Source organism: Clinocottus analis, unplaced genomic scaffold (genome assembly GCF_023055335.1).
Source record: "Clinocottus analis isolate CAN_PGR_092001 unplaced genomic scaffold, fCliAna1.0.p SCAF_20, whole genome shotgun sequence".
In the NCBI taxonomy this organism is placed as follows: Eukaryota; Metazoa; Chordata; class Actinopteri; order Perciformes; family Cottidae; genus Clinocottus; species Clinocottus analis.
In genome coordinates, this window is record NW_027175932.1 from 7,527,174 (window position 1) to 7,541,746 (window position 14,573).

Genomic DNA, 14,573 nt, shown 5'->3' on the forward strand with positions numbered 1-14,573 from the left:
ATCTATCTATCTATCTATCTATCTATCTATCTATCTATCTATCTATCTTTTTATTTTCATTTTTCATCTTGCTGCAGTGATGTAAGAATGTTCTCCAGGCACCGTCAGTACACTGTGATACCGTTGATGTGTTTGTATTTCAGGTGCAACAGAGCACACTTTTAAATAAAACATACAAGAAAGCCTTTTTTTAATTCTTGCAGAGTCTTTAAAGTAAGAATTAATATGTATTTAATGGCATTGGCGATACAAAATAAAAAGACAAGACACATATGCATTATCAGACACTGCTGGTATATGATACTGTTTGCATACATGTTGGATATAGTACCACAGTTTAAATCACAAGGCGAGGCAATAATGCAGCAGAAGTGTTGACTTGCAATTTTAGCAATGACACAAGAAAAGTCTGAATTACTGCATTGCCGATTTCACAGGATATAACATGCAACTCAAAACATTGTGCATTGCAGTAATCATGGCACATGAGAGGAACTCGGTCAGTAAAAAGTGCATATCAGTAGCTGAGAGTACATGAAGACAGACTACACTTGCATTGTCAACTAAACCACTTCACAGGGCTGCAATTCATTGATTTAATACAAACTATTGGCTAAACTGAATAGCATTTGCTGTAATGCTGAAATAGTATTCAGTTTGAAATAATTTGTGTTGTTTGTAAACCTGAATAAATCATATATTTACAAGGTATCCCTTTGGAATTGTCAAATTAATGTACTTTCTAAATTGGTTGTAATTTGAACCATAATTGAATCCCCTTGGAACAATGTAACAGTTTTAGTCACTACATGTGGCTTTAGGTGCATTAGGTCCATTAGTCTATCTCTATTATGTCTATCTATCTCAACACTTGTGTAACATTGTGAGCTGTTCGACAGATCACCTCGGCTCTTTAGTTCAATAAACAAAAAAGGAAGTGTAAAAACAAAAAAAATCAATCATCAACATTGCAATCAAAAGTGGTGCATTTCTTCTATATCTATCTATATCTATATCTATATAGATATAAAATACTGATATTTCATGACAACATTTAACTAAAATGGTGTGACGTAAAAGAGACTTTTTCACAAAAAATATCCATCAAATTGACAAAAAAGCAAATTTCTATCTGTCAACAAAGACCATGTGATACTGCTGAAAGCCCCGGAAGAGTTGAGCTTAGATTGTTTTGTATGATTGTATTTTTTTGCTAAAATTAGGCTTCAAAATGTGAGGCACTGATTTCACATTGGTTTCTGTTTTCTGTAACATCCAAACCAGGTTGAAAGTATCAACGCATAAAACATTCAGCAAGTCATTTAGCTTAATGTGTGTCATCCTATCTGAGTTTTTGTGTAGATATCACATCATGTTGCTTAAAAATGTTAAAAGCTTTATCTAAAATTAATTAATCAAAATATCAAATACTGGCTTCAGATTTAAACAAATTGAACTCCAATTTTAGTTGATAAGGTCGTGCAAAACACTGCCATGTTATTTGATTGTCCTACACTTGGTTTGTGCAGTGGTACTGCCAGCTGCAATACAACATCCTGTCTGTTATATTGAGAGGAAAGTAAAACAGAAATAAAAAGAAGACACTCTGAGAGGTGATTGAGGCTTTTTTCCTTTTGCACTCTTTTACCTGATGGGAGTCCAGAGTGTGAGGACAGTGGACAGCGGTCAAGGCTATAAAAGTGGTTTCTCCTTTCTTTGTCCAACAGTCCTTTAAGTCCATACTTTTTTCCAGGTCTGAATTTGTGTAACTAGTTCACAAGGTGTTGTTCAGTATTTTGAACAGATTGTATGTATTTTCTGTATGGTCTGATGTTTTTTTCCATACATTTTACTTTCAGAAATCCAGTTCCATCTCCTCCCCTGTCAGTGTCACCTCTGCAAACTTGACAATCCCGTCGACTGGTTTCCGACGCTTGGTCACCAGCTTGAGGTTGGTCTCATGGAGGACAACCTGGGTCAAGTACTTCTCTCGTTTGATTTGTTCTTTGACAGCGTATGGGACGTCCGGGATCATGTACGACAGGATGAACTTTGTGAGGTAAACAATGTGCTGTGAGGAGCAGAAGAAGAAAACAGTTATAATCTTGATCTCAGACTTTGGTTTGTCTGATTTGGGATCACGCTCCACGTTCTCCATGGCTGTGAGAGAGTCTTCTTCTACTGTGATTAATACGCTTTGATAATGAAAAATTTATTTAGTGTCAGAAAGATTTCCTGTTTTGTTCACACACTCACCTCTACAACGATTATAAAAGCCATTTTGGCAGCGATCACATGCCAGTAGTAGATTGTGTACTCATACTGCCTCGGGTGCCCAGGAGCATACCGAAAATCTCGATACCTAAAAGGCAGAAAGGTTATACTCAAACATGACTTGCCACAAAGCTGCTCCTAACATCATTGTATTGAGCTGTTTGTTTTTGTTTTGTGTCTATACCTAATGAAGTTATATTTTATCCAGAAGTTTCCATCAGACTATTATCTCTGGTCATTTTTACAAGTTATATAAATGTCACTTTAAATGGTACATGTCCTTTCATGTATAAAAACAATTATAATTTTGTCTTAATTCAAATAATTCCCATTTGTTTTAATTGTGTAGGCACATATTCTGAAAAAAATATCTCATGGCTGATAGGTGTTTTGAAAACTGGTTTTCTCTTTATATTCCAACAAAGGACATTTTAATTCAGCACACACAGACGGCCATTCTTTGTACCTGCAGGTGGTGATGTTGTCGGGTGTCTTCAAGGGCTTGCTAAAGTTGGAGAAGTCGTCGATGTTGAATGTAGAGAGTGAGCTGCTGATGTAGCCCTGCATGGTGTTGTTATAGTGATCTCCATATGGGTACACAGAGAAAGACCAGTAGTAGACCAACCGTGGAATCATGTCGGATGTAAAAGCGATGATCATGGCCTGTTGAGACACCAGGACACCAGGCAACCGCATGAAATTGATCATCAACGGCGTCACAGCTGTCGTCAATGTAACTCTAACCAATAACTCAGTGAAAACAGTATCTCACATTGGTTGCGACAGCCAATATAGCGATGCCTTGAAGAATGGGCTGCCAGGCCCCAATGTCCTGTGCCTTCTCTGGCACGATGCGGCGAAACTGAGTGGTGATTTTCCAAGCATCAACCCGAATCTCAAACAGGTTGTTGACCAGCGCCAGGATCGGCGCCAGAGGGAAGGAGGCGACAAACAGGGTCACAAAGCCAAACTGGATGACTGGAAGAGACAACACAAGCCACAACTCAGTTGCACCAGGTATTCGTACGTTGAGTACTTGTGTGTATGTTCCTTTATTATCTTTAGGGTAGTTACGAACTGGTTTGAAACCGGTTTACTGAACTGGGTTGCACCATTAAAGCTTAAAACACGTGGTATTTATCTTCTCGTCCAACTCAAAATACCCTTTGATAATCATGACTAAACAGATGTGGATTATTTCAATGAACTGTCTCTGAAACATTAAGTAACAGCTCACCACTACTGTATGACAGACTTAGTTTGAGTGGCGCAACCTGTTTTGTAATATAGCGATACATAAGTCTCAATGTAGTCAACCCAGCATTATTATTAAGTCTGAACTTAAGGACAGCTTGTGCAACCAGTTACAGCTGGGAATGTGGCAGACGGGGACTTACCCATCTCCAAATATTCATAGAAAAGCCCTAGTTTTGAGAGGGACTGCAGCCGGTAGTCCTCCTCCCAGCGAGGAATCACCTTCTCTGAACGCCCACGAGAGCGGTAGCGGGAAATCAAATTTTTCAGCCACCTGTGGAGGTGTGGAAGAGATCATACAGTCAGAGTCGCTCAGTATGACATTGGGAAGTTGGTGTAAGTGCCTCACATAAAACCATTAAAAGCATGTGAACATAATGCAGAAGAAAACAGGATTTAAAAACAGTTAAGGACATCCATTAAAACAGTCAAATAGCAGTGCAGTTTAAGAAATAAAATGCAGTAGTGAGATGCAGCATTTGAGTATGGTTCAATTAAAGGCAACAGCAAACAGAAAAGTCTTCAATCTGGATTTCAAGGAGCTGGGGGTCTTAGCAGACGTGCAGCTTTCAGGAACTTAATTGTATTACTATTTTTTTATATTTAACATTGAATTGTTTCTAAATTCTGACGTCTTACGGTAGAAAGACCTCTTGGAAGTTGTTCCAGATGGCTTTTCCACCCATGATGATGGAGAGCTGAGTCGTCAACTCAATTAAACAACCACCTGGATCACACTGCAGGAGAGTGAGACACAAAGCAAGAGTCAGGAACAACAAGCGAATCAGTGAGACGGGTAACAAACAGCGGATAGACTGTACCTCCTCGTTCCGGTATTTTCCCAAGAGGTAAACAGGATTTCCAGGATAGCCAACCGCTTTCCCTTTAGCGAAGGCGATGTAGAAACAGGAGGAGTAATAGTTGACGAACTGAAAGAGGAACATCTTCAGGGTCAAGCTGTTCTCGTAGTCGGTTTTGGTCCGTGGCAGCTCTGTCGTTGTGTCAGGCCAAAAATAAAACGGATTTTTGGATGAAACCACATGTAAGTCAATACTGGGGAAAAGTACAGTTCAAACTCACCGAAGTCTGTGATCCAGATGGCGACCCGCTCATAGAGAATGTTGAGGATCATAATCACAACGAAGCTGATGAGGGAGGCTGTGACAGAAGTGGCCATCTGAGGCGTCACATACTCCTTTAAGGGCTCGAGCTCCTTCAGGTCTTGATGTCGGAGTTTAGCCGAGAAGGCAAAAAACGCAGCCAGGCGGTAAACAATGATGGCCACAATGGACGCCAGGATCAAAAAAATCTAAAGGACAAAATACAGTTGGAAGATTAATTTTATATTCTGTCTGTTCTGAAATTTAAAAAAAATGGGAAATGCTCTTTAAAAAAAAAAATGGGAACGTAAATTCTGAATTATGTGTTAACTATTCTATTTTAGAGAAGTTTACAGGAAAGAACTATGAATTTGGTACTAATTGTATTTAAGCTTATGTTTGATTAGTATTCCTCCATTTTCCATATCAACTACATGCAAAAAAAAAATATATAGAAAGTTACAATTTTCAAATAATAAATGAATGATGTATGAATATTAACATTGGTTTAAATTGACATTTTATTTTCTCAATCATTAATACAAAAGAACATATTATTAGAATATTCTTGATTGTAAATTGCAGATAGGGAAAATAATAGTGGTACCCAGAAAAAAAAGAAAGAAAAATGACATTTATTTACATTACCCAGAATAAGACTGTCCCAAATCCAACCGACAACCGAAGACATCGTCCACAAGCTGTATACGGCACCTTTTCTTTCACCTAAATCACACACAAACATTGTGAAATACTGGGCTTTAAAAACAACATGGCAAGACTTTAAACTCATTATGTCAACAAAGCATTTCAAAATAGTTTATACTTTTAAAACAAAACTTGTTGAATCCATATTTTAAACTTTGATTCCATCTTCTTCTTTTTTTTTTCTGCAAAAAGAATCAAATAAAATGTGCATGTAGTTTGTACCCCTGTGACAGGGTTCTTCCTCTCATAGATGCACTTTGCTTCATATTCTGGGCGAGGTGGCTCTTCCTGCTCCAGAAACTCCTCAGTGTCCCACATGTACTCCAGCTCCGCCTGGTAGCGCTTCCAAAACTCCAGGAACAGAGTGACTGGAGTCAGGAAACGAACAAAAACAGGAAGGGCAATAATGGGAAAGAAAGAAACATCTAAATACAGGCATTGCCAGTGTCTTCCCCTGCTTGTTTTCTTTTAATAATGCTCTAGAAGAGGACAAAATGAACATTTAAAATGGTCAGTTATAAGAACAGCTTCATGCCTGCATACGCTCACAAACATATTGCACACAACTTACCCCAGATTGACATGAAAACTGCAAACACCAAGGTTCCAAAGTTATCAAATATGCAAAGTTTCTAGAAGAAAATGGAAAGAGCCAACATCGAAATGGTCACAGTTCTGTCGCACTTACATGCAAATCAGTTCCAGACATAACAGTTATTGTGTGGAAGTAGGAGCATGCGTTACACATGCAAAGTCAGTTCTTCTTTTTTTTTTGCATATTGAGCGACATTTGTGGGAGGACATAATTCAAACGCACTTTCGAAGCTTCGCAGGTGCTGTTCAACCTCCAATATTTGCATTCTCTGTCACACTGCGGACACATCACAATGTTCCCTCCAATGTCAGGGTCGCACACCTCTTTGCTGCAGTCGTTAAAACAGAGAACAGAGAGGATCAGACGGGGAAAATCTCCAAAATATCATAGACCTAATTACAAGTCCATCATTCACAATCTACAAGGAACTGTACCTCCAGGTGCTCGTGTCTTGAGTCTTGTATCCATAAATGAAACAACCCAGACCCACAACAGCAGCCAGAGCCAGCATTATTGTGTAGAAGCCCAACCAGGCAAAGTAAATGCCAATCTTCTCTCCATAATACTTCCTGTGAAAAAAAAAGAAGAGTTTTAATCTACTGTTCAAAAAAACCTCTTCGGGGACAAATACCTAAACATTTTTTGAATTGTTCCTGCTTGTCAAACAATTTTGTGTTTACCGGATGAGGTTCAGTGGTTGCATCTTGTAGAAGCTTTTGGGATGAGCCCACTCCTCATATAGCAGAAATCTCTCGTTGGGGCAGCCCTCCTCTTTGGACTGGACATTGAACCTGCACTGAAATAATAAGCAATAATAAACAAAGAGAATTTTCAGTCAATTCTTAGTTCCTTCATCGCATGACCCGATACTAAATATGGATGTTACAGACTGAAAAAAAGCATAAAGCATACCTAGTATGATTGTAACTTACGTCATGGAGGGGATAGGCAGCTTTGTACACTCCTCCGTCCAGCAGTTTGGTGATGCCAAACTTTTTAATGTTCCCTCGTATTTCATAGGGGGCACGACTCAGGATGTAATATGCCTGGAAGAGGAAGAAAAGGTTTAACAACCTGTTTACACACTCATAACAAATATAATAGTCTTATGATGCGTTTAACATAGATTTGATTACTCTCCCGAGCACAGAACATTTACAACCATGAAACATTCTCCTTCAAAATAAAAGTGAAAGGTGAAACGAAGTTGTCGGCAGCCTGAACGGACTTCCACGACATGAGCCGACTTGCCATCCTGCTCCTCATGGACGCGGTGAAGAAGGCGTCTTTGTCCCTCACGTAGAAGTACTCCAGACGGTCCTTCTCGAAGGGGGCGGTGAAGAACTCCGTCTGCTTGGTGATCAGCTCCTCGTTGGGGTAGAAGTGCTTGGTGATGCAGTCGAAGAAGCGCCACGGGGAGGGCCGCGACGACAGGTCGTTGGGCTGGATGGGGAGCTTGATGTGCAGCACCTCGGCGTAGGTGCACAGCACGTCCCACGGCATGTGGACTTTCACAAACAGAAGTTTCTCATTGATTACCTGCAAAGAGCAAATAAGCAGTGCTTTACGTATGAGATACAGCCGGCAACCTTCTGAAATGTTGACGCTACTTACAGATTTGATGGCCTCCAGCTCCATTCCCATCTTCATCAGGCTGGCCTCAAAGTACTCTCGCCGCCTCTACAGTAAACAACACAAGAAAAAAGGCTTTCAAAGAGATTCCTGATTCAACGCTCCCTCCTCCTCTCTGGCCATTATGATTTAGTTTATATGCCGGGTGAAACTATACGCATGACTTATGTGCCCAGCCGGCAGTGTAAATACTGTGAGCATTTGTCAAAAGACTTCCAAGAGAGATTATCTGTGTAAACACAAAGTAAATGGCTCATTTATACCCCGATATTATTGTAGGTAAAGAACGTCTCTACACATTATCATTTTGATAACCTTCATGGGATCTGACTTGTCATTATTGCTGTTTAAAGATGGACTTTTGTTATGTTTAAGCTCATTTATTTGGACATAAAACATTTCCATAACATGTTTCCACTGCACATAGTGGCAGTAAACAGCGATACTTCTTGTATCAGCAAGGTTCTTGTTGCTGATACGTCCTTAAACTTCACAATGAACTGAATCCTGGACACACTCTTTGAAGGAGCGTGAACTTGTTTGCAAAAGTATAAAATAAATAAAATAGAAAGATGTCATTAACTGTTCCAACTTCTTTGTTATTTGTTGAGTTGGGTTGAAACCTAAAGTAACACTGTGGCACATTTCCACAGCATGATTCAAAGTCTATCTTTGAGAGACTGTTGACAAATGTTGACAAACGTCAAACACCTTCACTGCTTCAGCCAACGCGGCTCTCAGGTGGATGTTATCATGGCACACAGGGAACACATTAACTCTCTGACTTTCTGTGATGGCAGTTTATAGCAAAGACTATCTGAACTGAACCACACCTCCTAACGGTTAAAGCCAGCGCAGAAAGGTTTATCAACTTGTGTTGGACCTCGGTTCAGCTCTGGAAAAACAAAGTCAAGGGAGTGCCCGTTGGAGACTGTTGCTCGCCCCATCACTTTTTGGCTTTAATTTGGCTTGGGATGATTATAAATGATGGATTGCCTCAGACTCAGTGCATCTGTGGTGAAGAAGCTCATGAGCTCTGATTTGCAAAGTCCCTACCATCCGGCCTTTTCCTCTAGGAACTGGACTGAACAAGCTCACACCCATTACATCCACTCACTGCTGCTGAAAAACAACATAAGAGCCTTTTTTTCCCCCAACATCATATACCTAACACTTCGTCAGGTTTGTTTTGATGATCCTTGCCTCCACAGGGCACAGTCTCCATTTCAAAACCACTTGAGGGATACGGTTGCAACACTGCAGGTAACATCTCTAAAGTCTGTGGATCTACAAGCATCATACGACACATCCATCCTTGTAATTCTATTGCGAAAGACACTGGCAGCAACAAACAAAACCAAAGACATGTAACCATGTCTCAGTGTCCTTCATTGGTGCACTCCCATTACAGCACATCTACAGTAGATTTGTGAGCTGGAGTAATGCTCTTTATTTCCACGACATCCCTCAGGGAATCTAGCCAGTGAGCCACAATGTGTGTTAAGTGAATGAGAAGAGCAGTGACGAGGCACTTTCAAAGTAATGTATACAAAGCTGTTCCCTTTCTTGGATAATTAAATTGTTATTGAAGTTCCTGTGCTGAATTTACACGGGTACTTTATTTCCTGCCATCCAGCCGCAAATGAAAACTCCCTTTACAAACAGGCACGAGACAATAGAGTTTAGATGCGTAATCAAACACACAAGGCACATGTATAAATATAAAAGGAGAATATTACTTAAATGTAGGTTTTATGAGAAAACTACTACTTACATCTTATGTTGATGACGTAGTGGGTTATTCATTAAGCCAAATAATTTGCTTCTGCATCTTGATAGAAAAACTCTCTGTCTAAATATTTAAGATTTAATAACCAGGTTCGAAAACACCCAAACATATCAGCCTTTACGGCGAGTCTGTTTCTGTAAGTAGATTACCTTATAAAATGATGCGCTCTGCGGTACCACCCGGCTCAAAAGAATTAAAAACAATTAGGGTCATACCTTGCGGCGCTGGTACGTGTGCCTCTTCTCAAAATCCTTCTTGTCCTCATCTTCGTAGGCCAGGATGAAGTCGATCCTCCTCACGCCGTCATTGAAGAACAGGGAGTCGGGCTTTTCATTGAACTCAGTCTGAGGGCAAAAAACAGGCTCATCGGATAAGTCTGCAGCCTGATACTCGTACTCCTCTTCATCCATAGAGTTGTACATGTTGCACACGGAGAGGAGAGGAGAGGAACGTCTGTGTGCGTGAGATATTGTTGAATACTATGTGGGCCATATGGGAGGATTCGGAAGTGTAAACAAACATTATGACACACGCCCTTTCTTTCTCTCTCCCCCCCGCCCCTCCTCTCTCTCTCTCTTTCTCTATTTGAACAATCAGACTTTTGTCATCGCGAGGAATAAACAAAGCTCTTGCAATATTCTACATGCATGGTTTCATATATTAATGAATTTTAATTATACGTGTTTGTGTGGCGATTAGGAGTCTTGTGGTCCAGTGACTTCAATATCTGTCATGTGTTGGCTAAATAATTGTGCATTATTCACATGAATCATTACAAATGAAGGTGCTGCCACTGTACCGGACATCCACATTACTGTGCTGACTCACCAGTAGTGCTTTGGTGATTGTGGCTCCTTCTTGAATACTGTGATATGTGGGTAGAAACTCCTGGGGGTAAACTGTGAAAATAAGGCCAAACACATCAACGTGAATGAAGACAGAAAAATAAACAAATTAACTTGAGCCAGACCGCTACATTATCGGGCTGATATTACCATATTGTCATCATTATAGCCGTGTAAAAAGAATATATAGCAACCAATACAAATTTCACTGGTTGCGATTTGATGCATATTTGTATTGTAGGGGTGTCACGATATACCGATACAACTATGATATTTACATATGTAATAATATAAAATGTTAATAATACACAAATACTAATGTAAATATATGTTAATAACCGTGCACATCTTCAATCACGCTGTTGTACAGTTCTGGTTCCTGACTCTCTCTCCATCTCCCTGCACTCGTTTATATTGTAATCACTTTACCAATAAAGAGTCAAAATTCTTGATTTATAGCATTTTTCTTTTTTGCAAAAGCTTGTCTTCACCGAGGTCTGTTTGTCAGTCGTGTAGGCAGCTTCACCCGGGTCAGAAATGTAAATAAAAAATCATGGAGGTATTGTAACTACTGTACTTTTGTTGAAAAAACATCTAAGATCATTGATGTTGCATTTAACTGTAAAACAGTGATTTGTATTGTACACAATACTGTGTCTTGTTTCAGTAGAATTTCTAAATTCCTGTCTTCCAGGTGAACGATACGGGCAGCGGAGGTAGAAAACCAGACAGCTGAAACTCATTACCTTAACTACCGAGTCACCTGTGGGGGGCGGACTAACCACCGCCACACATCCGCTACAGCTGGCGTCGACCGGCTGTTCAGCTGAAGCTGTGCTTGTTACGAAAAGAGCGACCAGGTCCAGCACGCATGTCTGCTTTCTGCTTGGACTGAAGCCTTTCTGAGGCACACAACATGCGTACCATGTCACTCTGCGACATAGCATGTACAACACAGTTATGTTACGTATGCGTGCGTGTTTACATAACTTAAAAAGAATAGCAGCTGATACTCTGTTATCAGACATCGGCTCAGCCTCACCCAGCTGCTGGCATGGCCGTCTGTCTTGTTTGATCTGTATTCGCCGGTGAAGGTGCCGCTGGCCTTACGAGTGCTCTACATCCACACAAACTCTCACCGGGACAACATTCATGTTCGACCTCAGTGGTGTTCACTGAAGCAGCAAAGACTGTTACTCATTTGCAAACTAGTCTGAGGGTTTATAACCAGTGACCCTCCCAATACAATCCTCACTTTTGTTGTATTCCTCCTTGGAAAAAGAGAATACACAGGGCACCACATTTGTTCCAACACATTTACAGTAAGCTCTCCAGAGCTTTTACAAGGATTCATTGAGAAATCATTGAGACATCTGTCAGTGTTCACACCACTGGCCACATCTCAGCAAAAGAAACAAAATCGCCAAGATTGAATGTATTGTTATATGCTGCATATTTACATTATACATGTCTATTTTTTAGATTACAATACATTCAAAGGGAAAGCCCTTCAATCTTTCCATATAAAGCCAAGCTCGATGACAAAACTAACTGAAGACAGATGTTGTTTTCATAACACTGGCCATAGTAACACAGAGGGAAACTTCCCTTGTGGAATAACCGTTCATCGCAAGACTTTCCCTTGACAAAGTCCTCAGTCTGAACTCTAAAACAAAGCCTGTTGAACAAGAAAGTCCGTCGGTATTTCAGTTACGAACCGCTAACCCTTAATGAGAGGGTGCTTCTTAAGATTATTTTGACAAAGACTGTACTATGACTGTTCTGTCACAGTATGTGTTTTAGTTGTTTGCTGGTGGTCACACATACCCAATTTGCTTTTTTCTGCAGTCACTGCTTTGGTGTGTGAAATTAAAAAAATGTGCATGGGCTCCTGAGTCATTAAATCCAACAGAAATGCTGTTATGAAACCTCTGCACCCGGCAGTTAGTCAGTCAGTATGATTCTTTTGAAAAGTATGTTGAATGCCCACGAGCCGTCAGCGATAAAAAAAAAAAAAGCTTTCTCACCACAACCCACCCACCCAGTGCTCACTTCCTCCCTAGAGAACATCCTCCATTTCAAGACACAAAATAATAAAAGGCAGATCAAACCTTTTTTCTTAACTTACCAACTTTGATTTTGGGCAGCTTGAAGGTGCATTATACATTGTTATTTTACCTAAAGGCTAACATGTAAACATTTGACTCAAGTTTAATTCAAGGAAAAAAACAAGTGCCTATTGCACTCATGACTGGAAAAAACTGGTTGAGTGTCTTTCACAGGGACATAATCTTCACTAAGATCTTGCTTCAGTTTTAGCAGTTAGTGCTTATAACTGTGTGTTTTGAATGTGAAATAAGATAACTGATGATACATTTTCATTGAAACTTGCTTCCAGCAGTGGGGACACAGCTCTCTCCCTCATGTGCACGACAGTGACCATCAATGCAACATGGTGTACCAATGTGCTGGATACATACAGTATACTGTATCACCGTCACATTCCTTTTGCACATTATTAAGTTGAAACCAAAAAAAATATTATCTTTGCTCGTGATTCTTCTGTTGTAATCACAGCACCACAGGCTGCAACAAAGTGTGGCTGAGAATAATTTATAACAAGTGAATATAGGCTCCATTACAAAGAGTGCACTTTGGCATGCCCTTTGTGCTCCAGAGTGAAACGCATCACTCAACATACTTACGCAGCCTTCTACATACTTCTCACATCTATTAAAGTTAACCCAAAGCGCACTTTTGTCTCATTGAGCTGTGAGAAGAAAATAAATGCATGCAATACCAGACAGTATGTCATTATTGGGCAAGACAGGACTCAAAGAAGTGTGTAGATTGCGAAATATTTCCTACAAGTACTGTACAAGACACTGCATTTTGTCTACTCAGAAGTCAAGTTGCTGTTTCAGTTTGTAGCTCCAGGAATGTCTGACATGTCAGGAACGCAATCTGTCCTAATTCGAAGCTTCCAAAGGGCCACATCAGACACATATAAAAGAAATAGGGACGCCGGCTGTGTTAGGCAGTTTTGAATGCCCAATATCTGTTATCTATATCAATGGTGAGCTTGCACCCTCTTAAAAATGTGTCGACCACACCCCCACAGTTGCTCTGCTACACATGCAGCGAGCATGACCTAAAACTTTTGATCATTTACTACTACATTATTATCTACCCTTTAAAGGGTGACAACACCTCATGTTTCATGGTGGCAAAAACATGAGTGAACCATAATGTATGTGTCCAATCAGGAAGCGTATTCTTTTCAGCAGACCTCTGAACCAAAACTGTGTACACATATTTGATGAAAAAGTAGAAGTGCTGCATTTAAAATCTGGAATCATTTGCACCGAAATTGACCAAAAGTAAAAGCAAAATGGTCAATGTCATCAAATATTACAGGCTGATGCTAATTTCAACTTGCCTAATTTAAACTAAATTGAGTAGCTAATCAAATGTATCAATTGTTTAAATACATGTAGTGGGGTGACAAACAGTATTTTCCTCTGAAATGTGGTGAAGTAGAAGTTATGAAATAATACTGAAGTATTAAGCAAGCATTTCGTAATTGCATAAAAATATCATAAGATAAAATGTAGGCACACCTTTTCGAGTAACGTTGTAGAAGTCACACCAATCAATGTTTAGACAACAACTGACTATAAAGTAAGTAGGAGTAGTAATGAATGAGTGGGAGCTCAGCTGACACACCCAGAGGTGAATACATACACATGTGTTACCCGAACCACATGTGCCTCTGTGATCAAATACACAAAGTTCTCGTAAACCCTCGCAACACGCACACCGAGACAACATCAACAACAACAACAACAAGTCTCTGGCTTACCAACGTCCTCGTCTATCATGCCCAGGTCATCATTCTCCTCCAACTCATCGGTCTCACACACGGAGTCCATCTCAAAGATGTCGCTGTTGCTCATCGTCGTGGTCGGAGGGTCTCGTCACATCACCGAAAGCAAAACACAAAAACACAAAACCCACAGCTTTACTTTATCGAAAGCAGACTGCGTATTACAACAGCTTCATTGCGCGGCCCCGTCCTCGGCGCATTCTTTCTGTATATTTCTCAACATGGATTCAGTAAACAAAAAAAGTTTTGCTCAAGTTGTGACTTGAGAGAATGGAAGTCACACGGGTGGGGTCGGAGGAGGAGAAGAAGGAGGAGAAGTAGAAGAAGGAGGAGGAGGGTGTTGCTGTTGACAGATCAATCACGCCCACTTAAGTCCTCTAAAGCTAGTTGTTGAGCTTGCTGATTAACGCATGTGTGTCAGCCTAAAATGATCAAATTATATTTATAATAACGTGATTTCTTAGGGGCGATAACAAGGTTTTGAATCCCG

The 14,573-nt window shown here is 40.2% G+C and overlaps 1 protein-coding gene across 1 annotated transcript; it reads right to left on the reverse strand.

The window, feature by feature from the left end:
- Positions 1-214: 214 nt before the first annotated feature.
- ano6 (anoctamin 6) lies at positions 215-14,342 on the reverse strand. The gene is made up of 20 exons (XM_068586563.1): positions 14,060-14,342; positions 10,181-10,251; positions 9,568-9,696; positions 7,546-7,611; positions 7,183-7,470; positions 6,864-6,977; positions 6,612-6,727; positions 6,366-6,500; positions 6,154-6,259; positions 5,908-5,968; positions 5,559-5,704; positions 5,277-5,354; positions 4,609-4,837; positions 4,350-4,519; positions 4,168-4,265; positions 3,672-3,802; positions 3,047-3,252; positions 2,741-2,937; positions 2,257-2,362; positions 215-2,071 (listed from the first exon to the last, which is right to left on the reverse strand). Exons 1-20 carry the CDS (start codon positions 14,151-14,153, stop codon positions 1,856-1,858), a joined length of 2,757 nt encoding a protein of 918 aa, XP_068442664.1. The 5' UTR covers positions 14,154-14,342; the 3' UTR covers positions 215-1,855.
- Between the last annotated feature and the right edge of the window lie 231 nt (positions 14,343-14,573).

What these genes read in the sequence shown, in the direction of transcription:
- ano6 (XM_068586563.1), bottom strand. Translation starts at nt 14,153, where the DNA reads ATGAGCAACAGCGACATCTTTGAGATGGACTCCGTGTGTGAGACCGAT. An exon ending in CAAGACACGAGCACCTGGAG is followed by an intron (nt 6,260 to 6,365) that starts GTACAGTTCCTT and finishes TAACGACTGCAG; the next exon opens with CAAAGAGGTGTGCGACCCTG. An exon ending in CTTTTATAATCGTTGTAGAG is followed by an intron (nt 2,072 to 2,256) that starts GTGAGTGTGTGA and finishes TGCTCCTCACAG; the next exon opens with CACATTGTTTACCTCACAAA.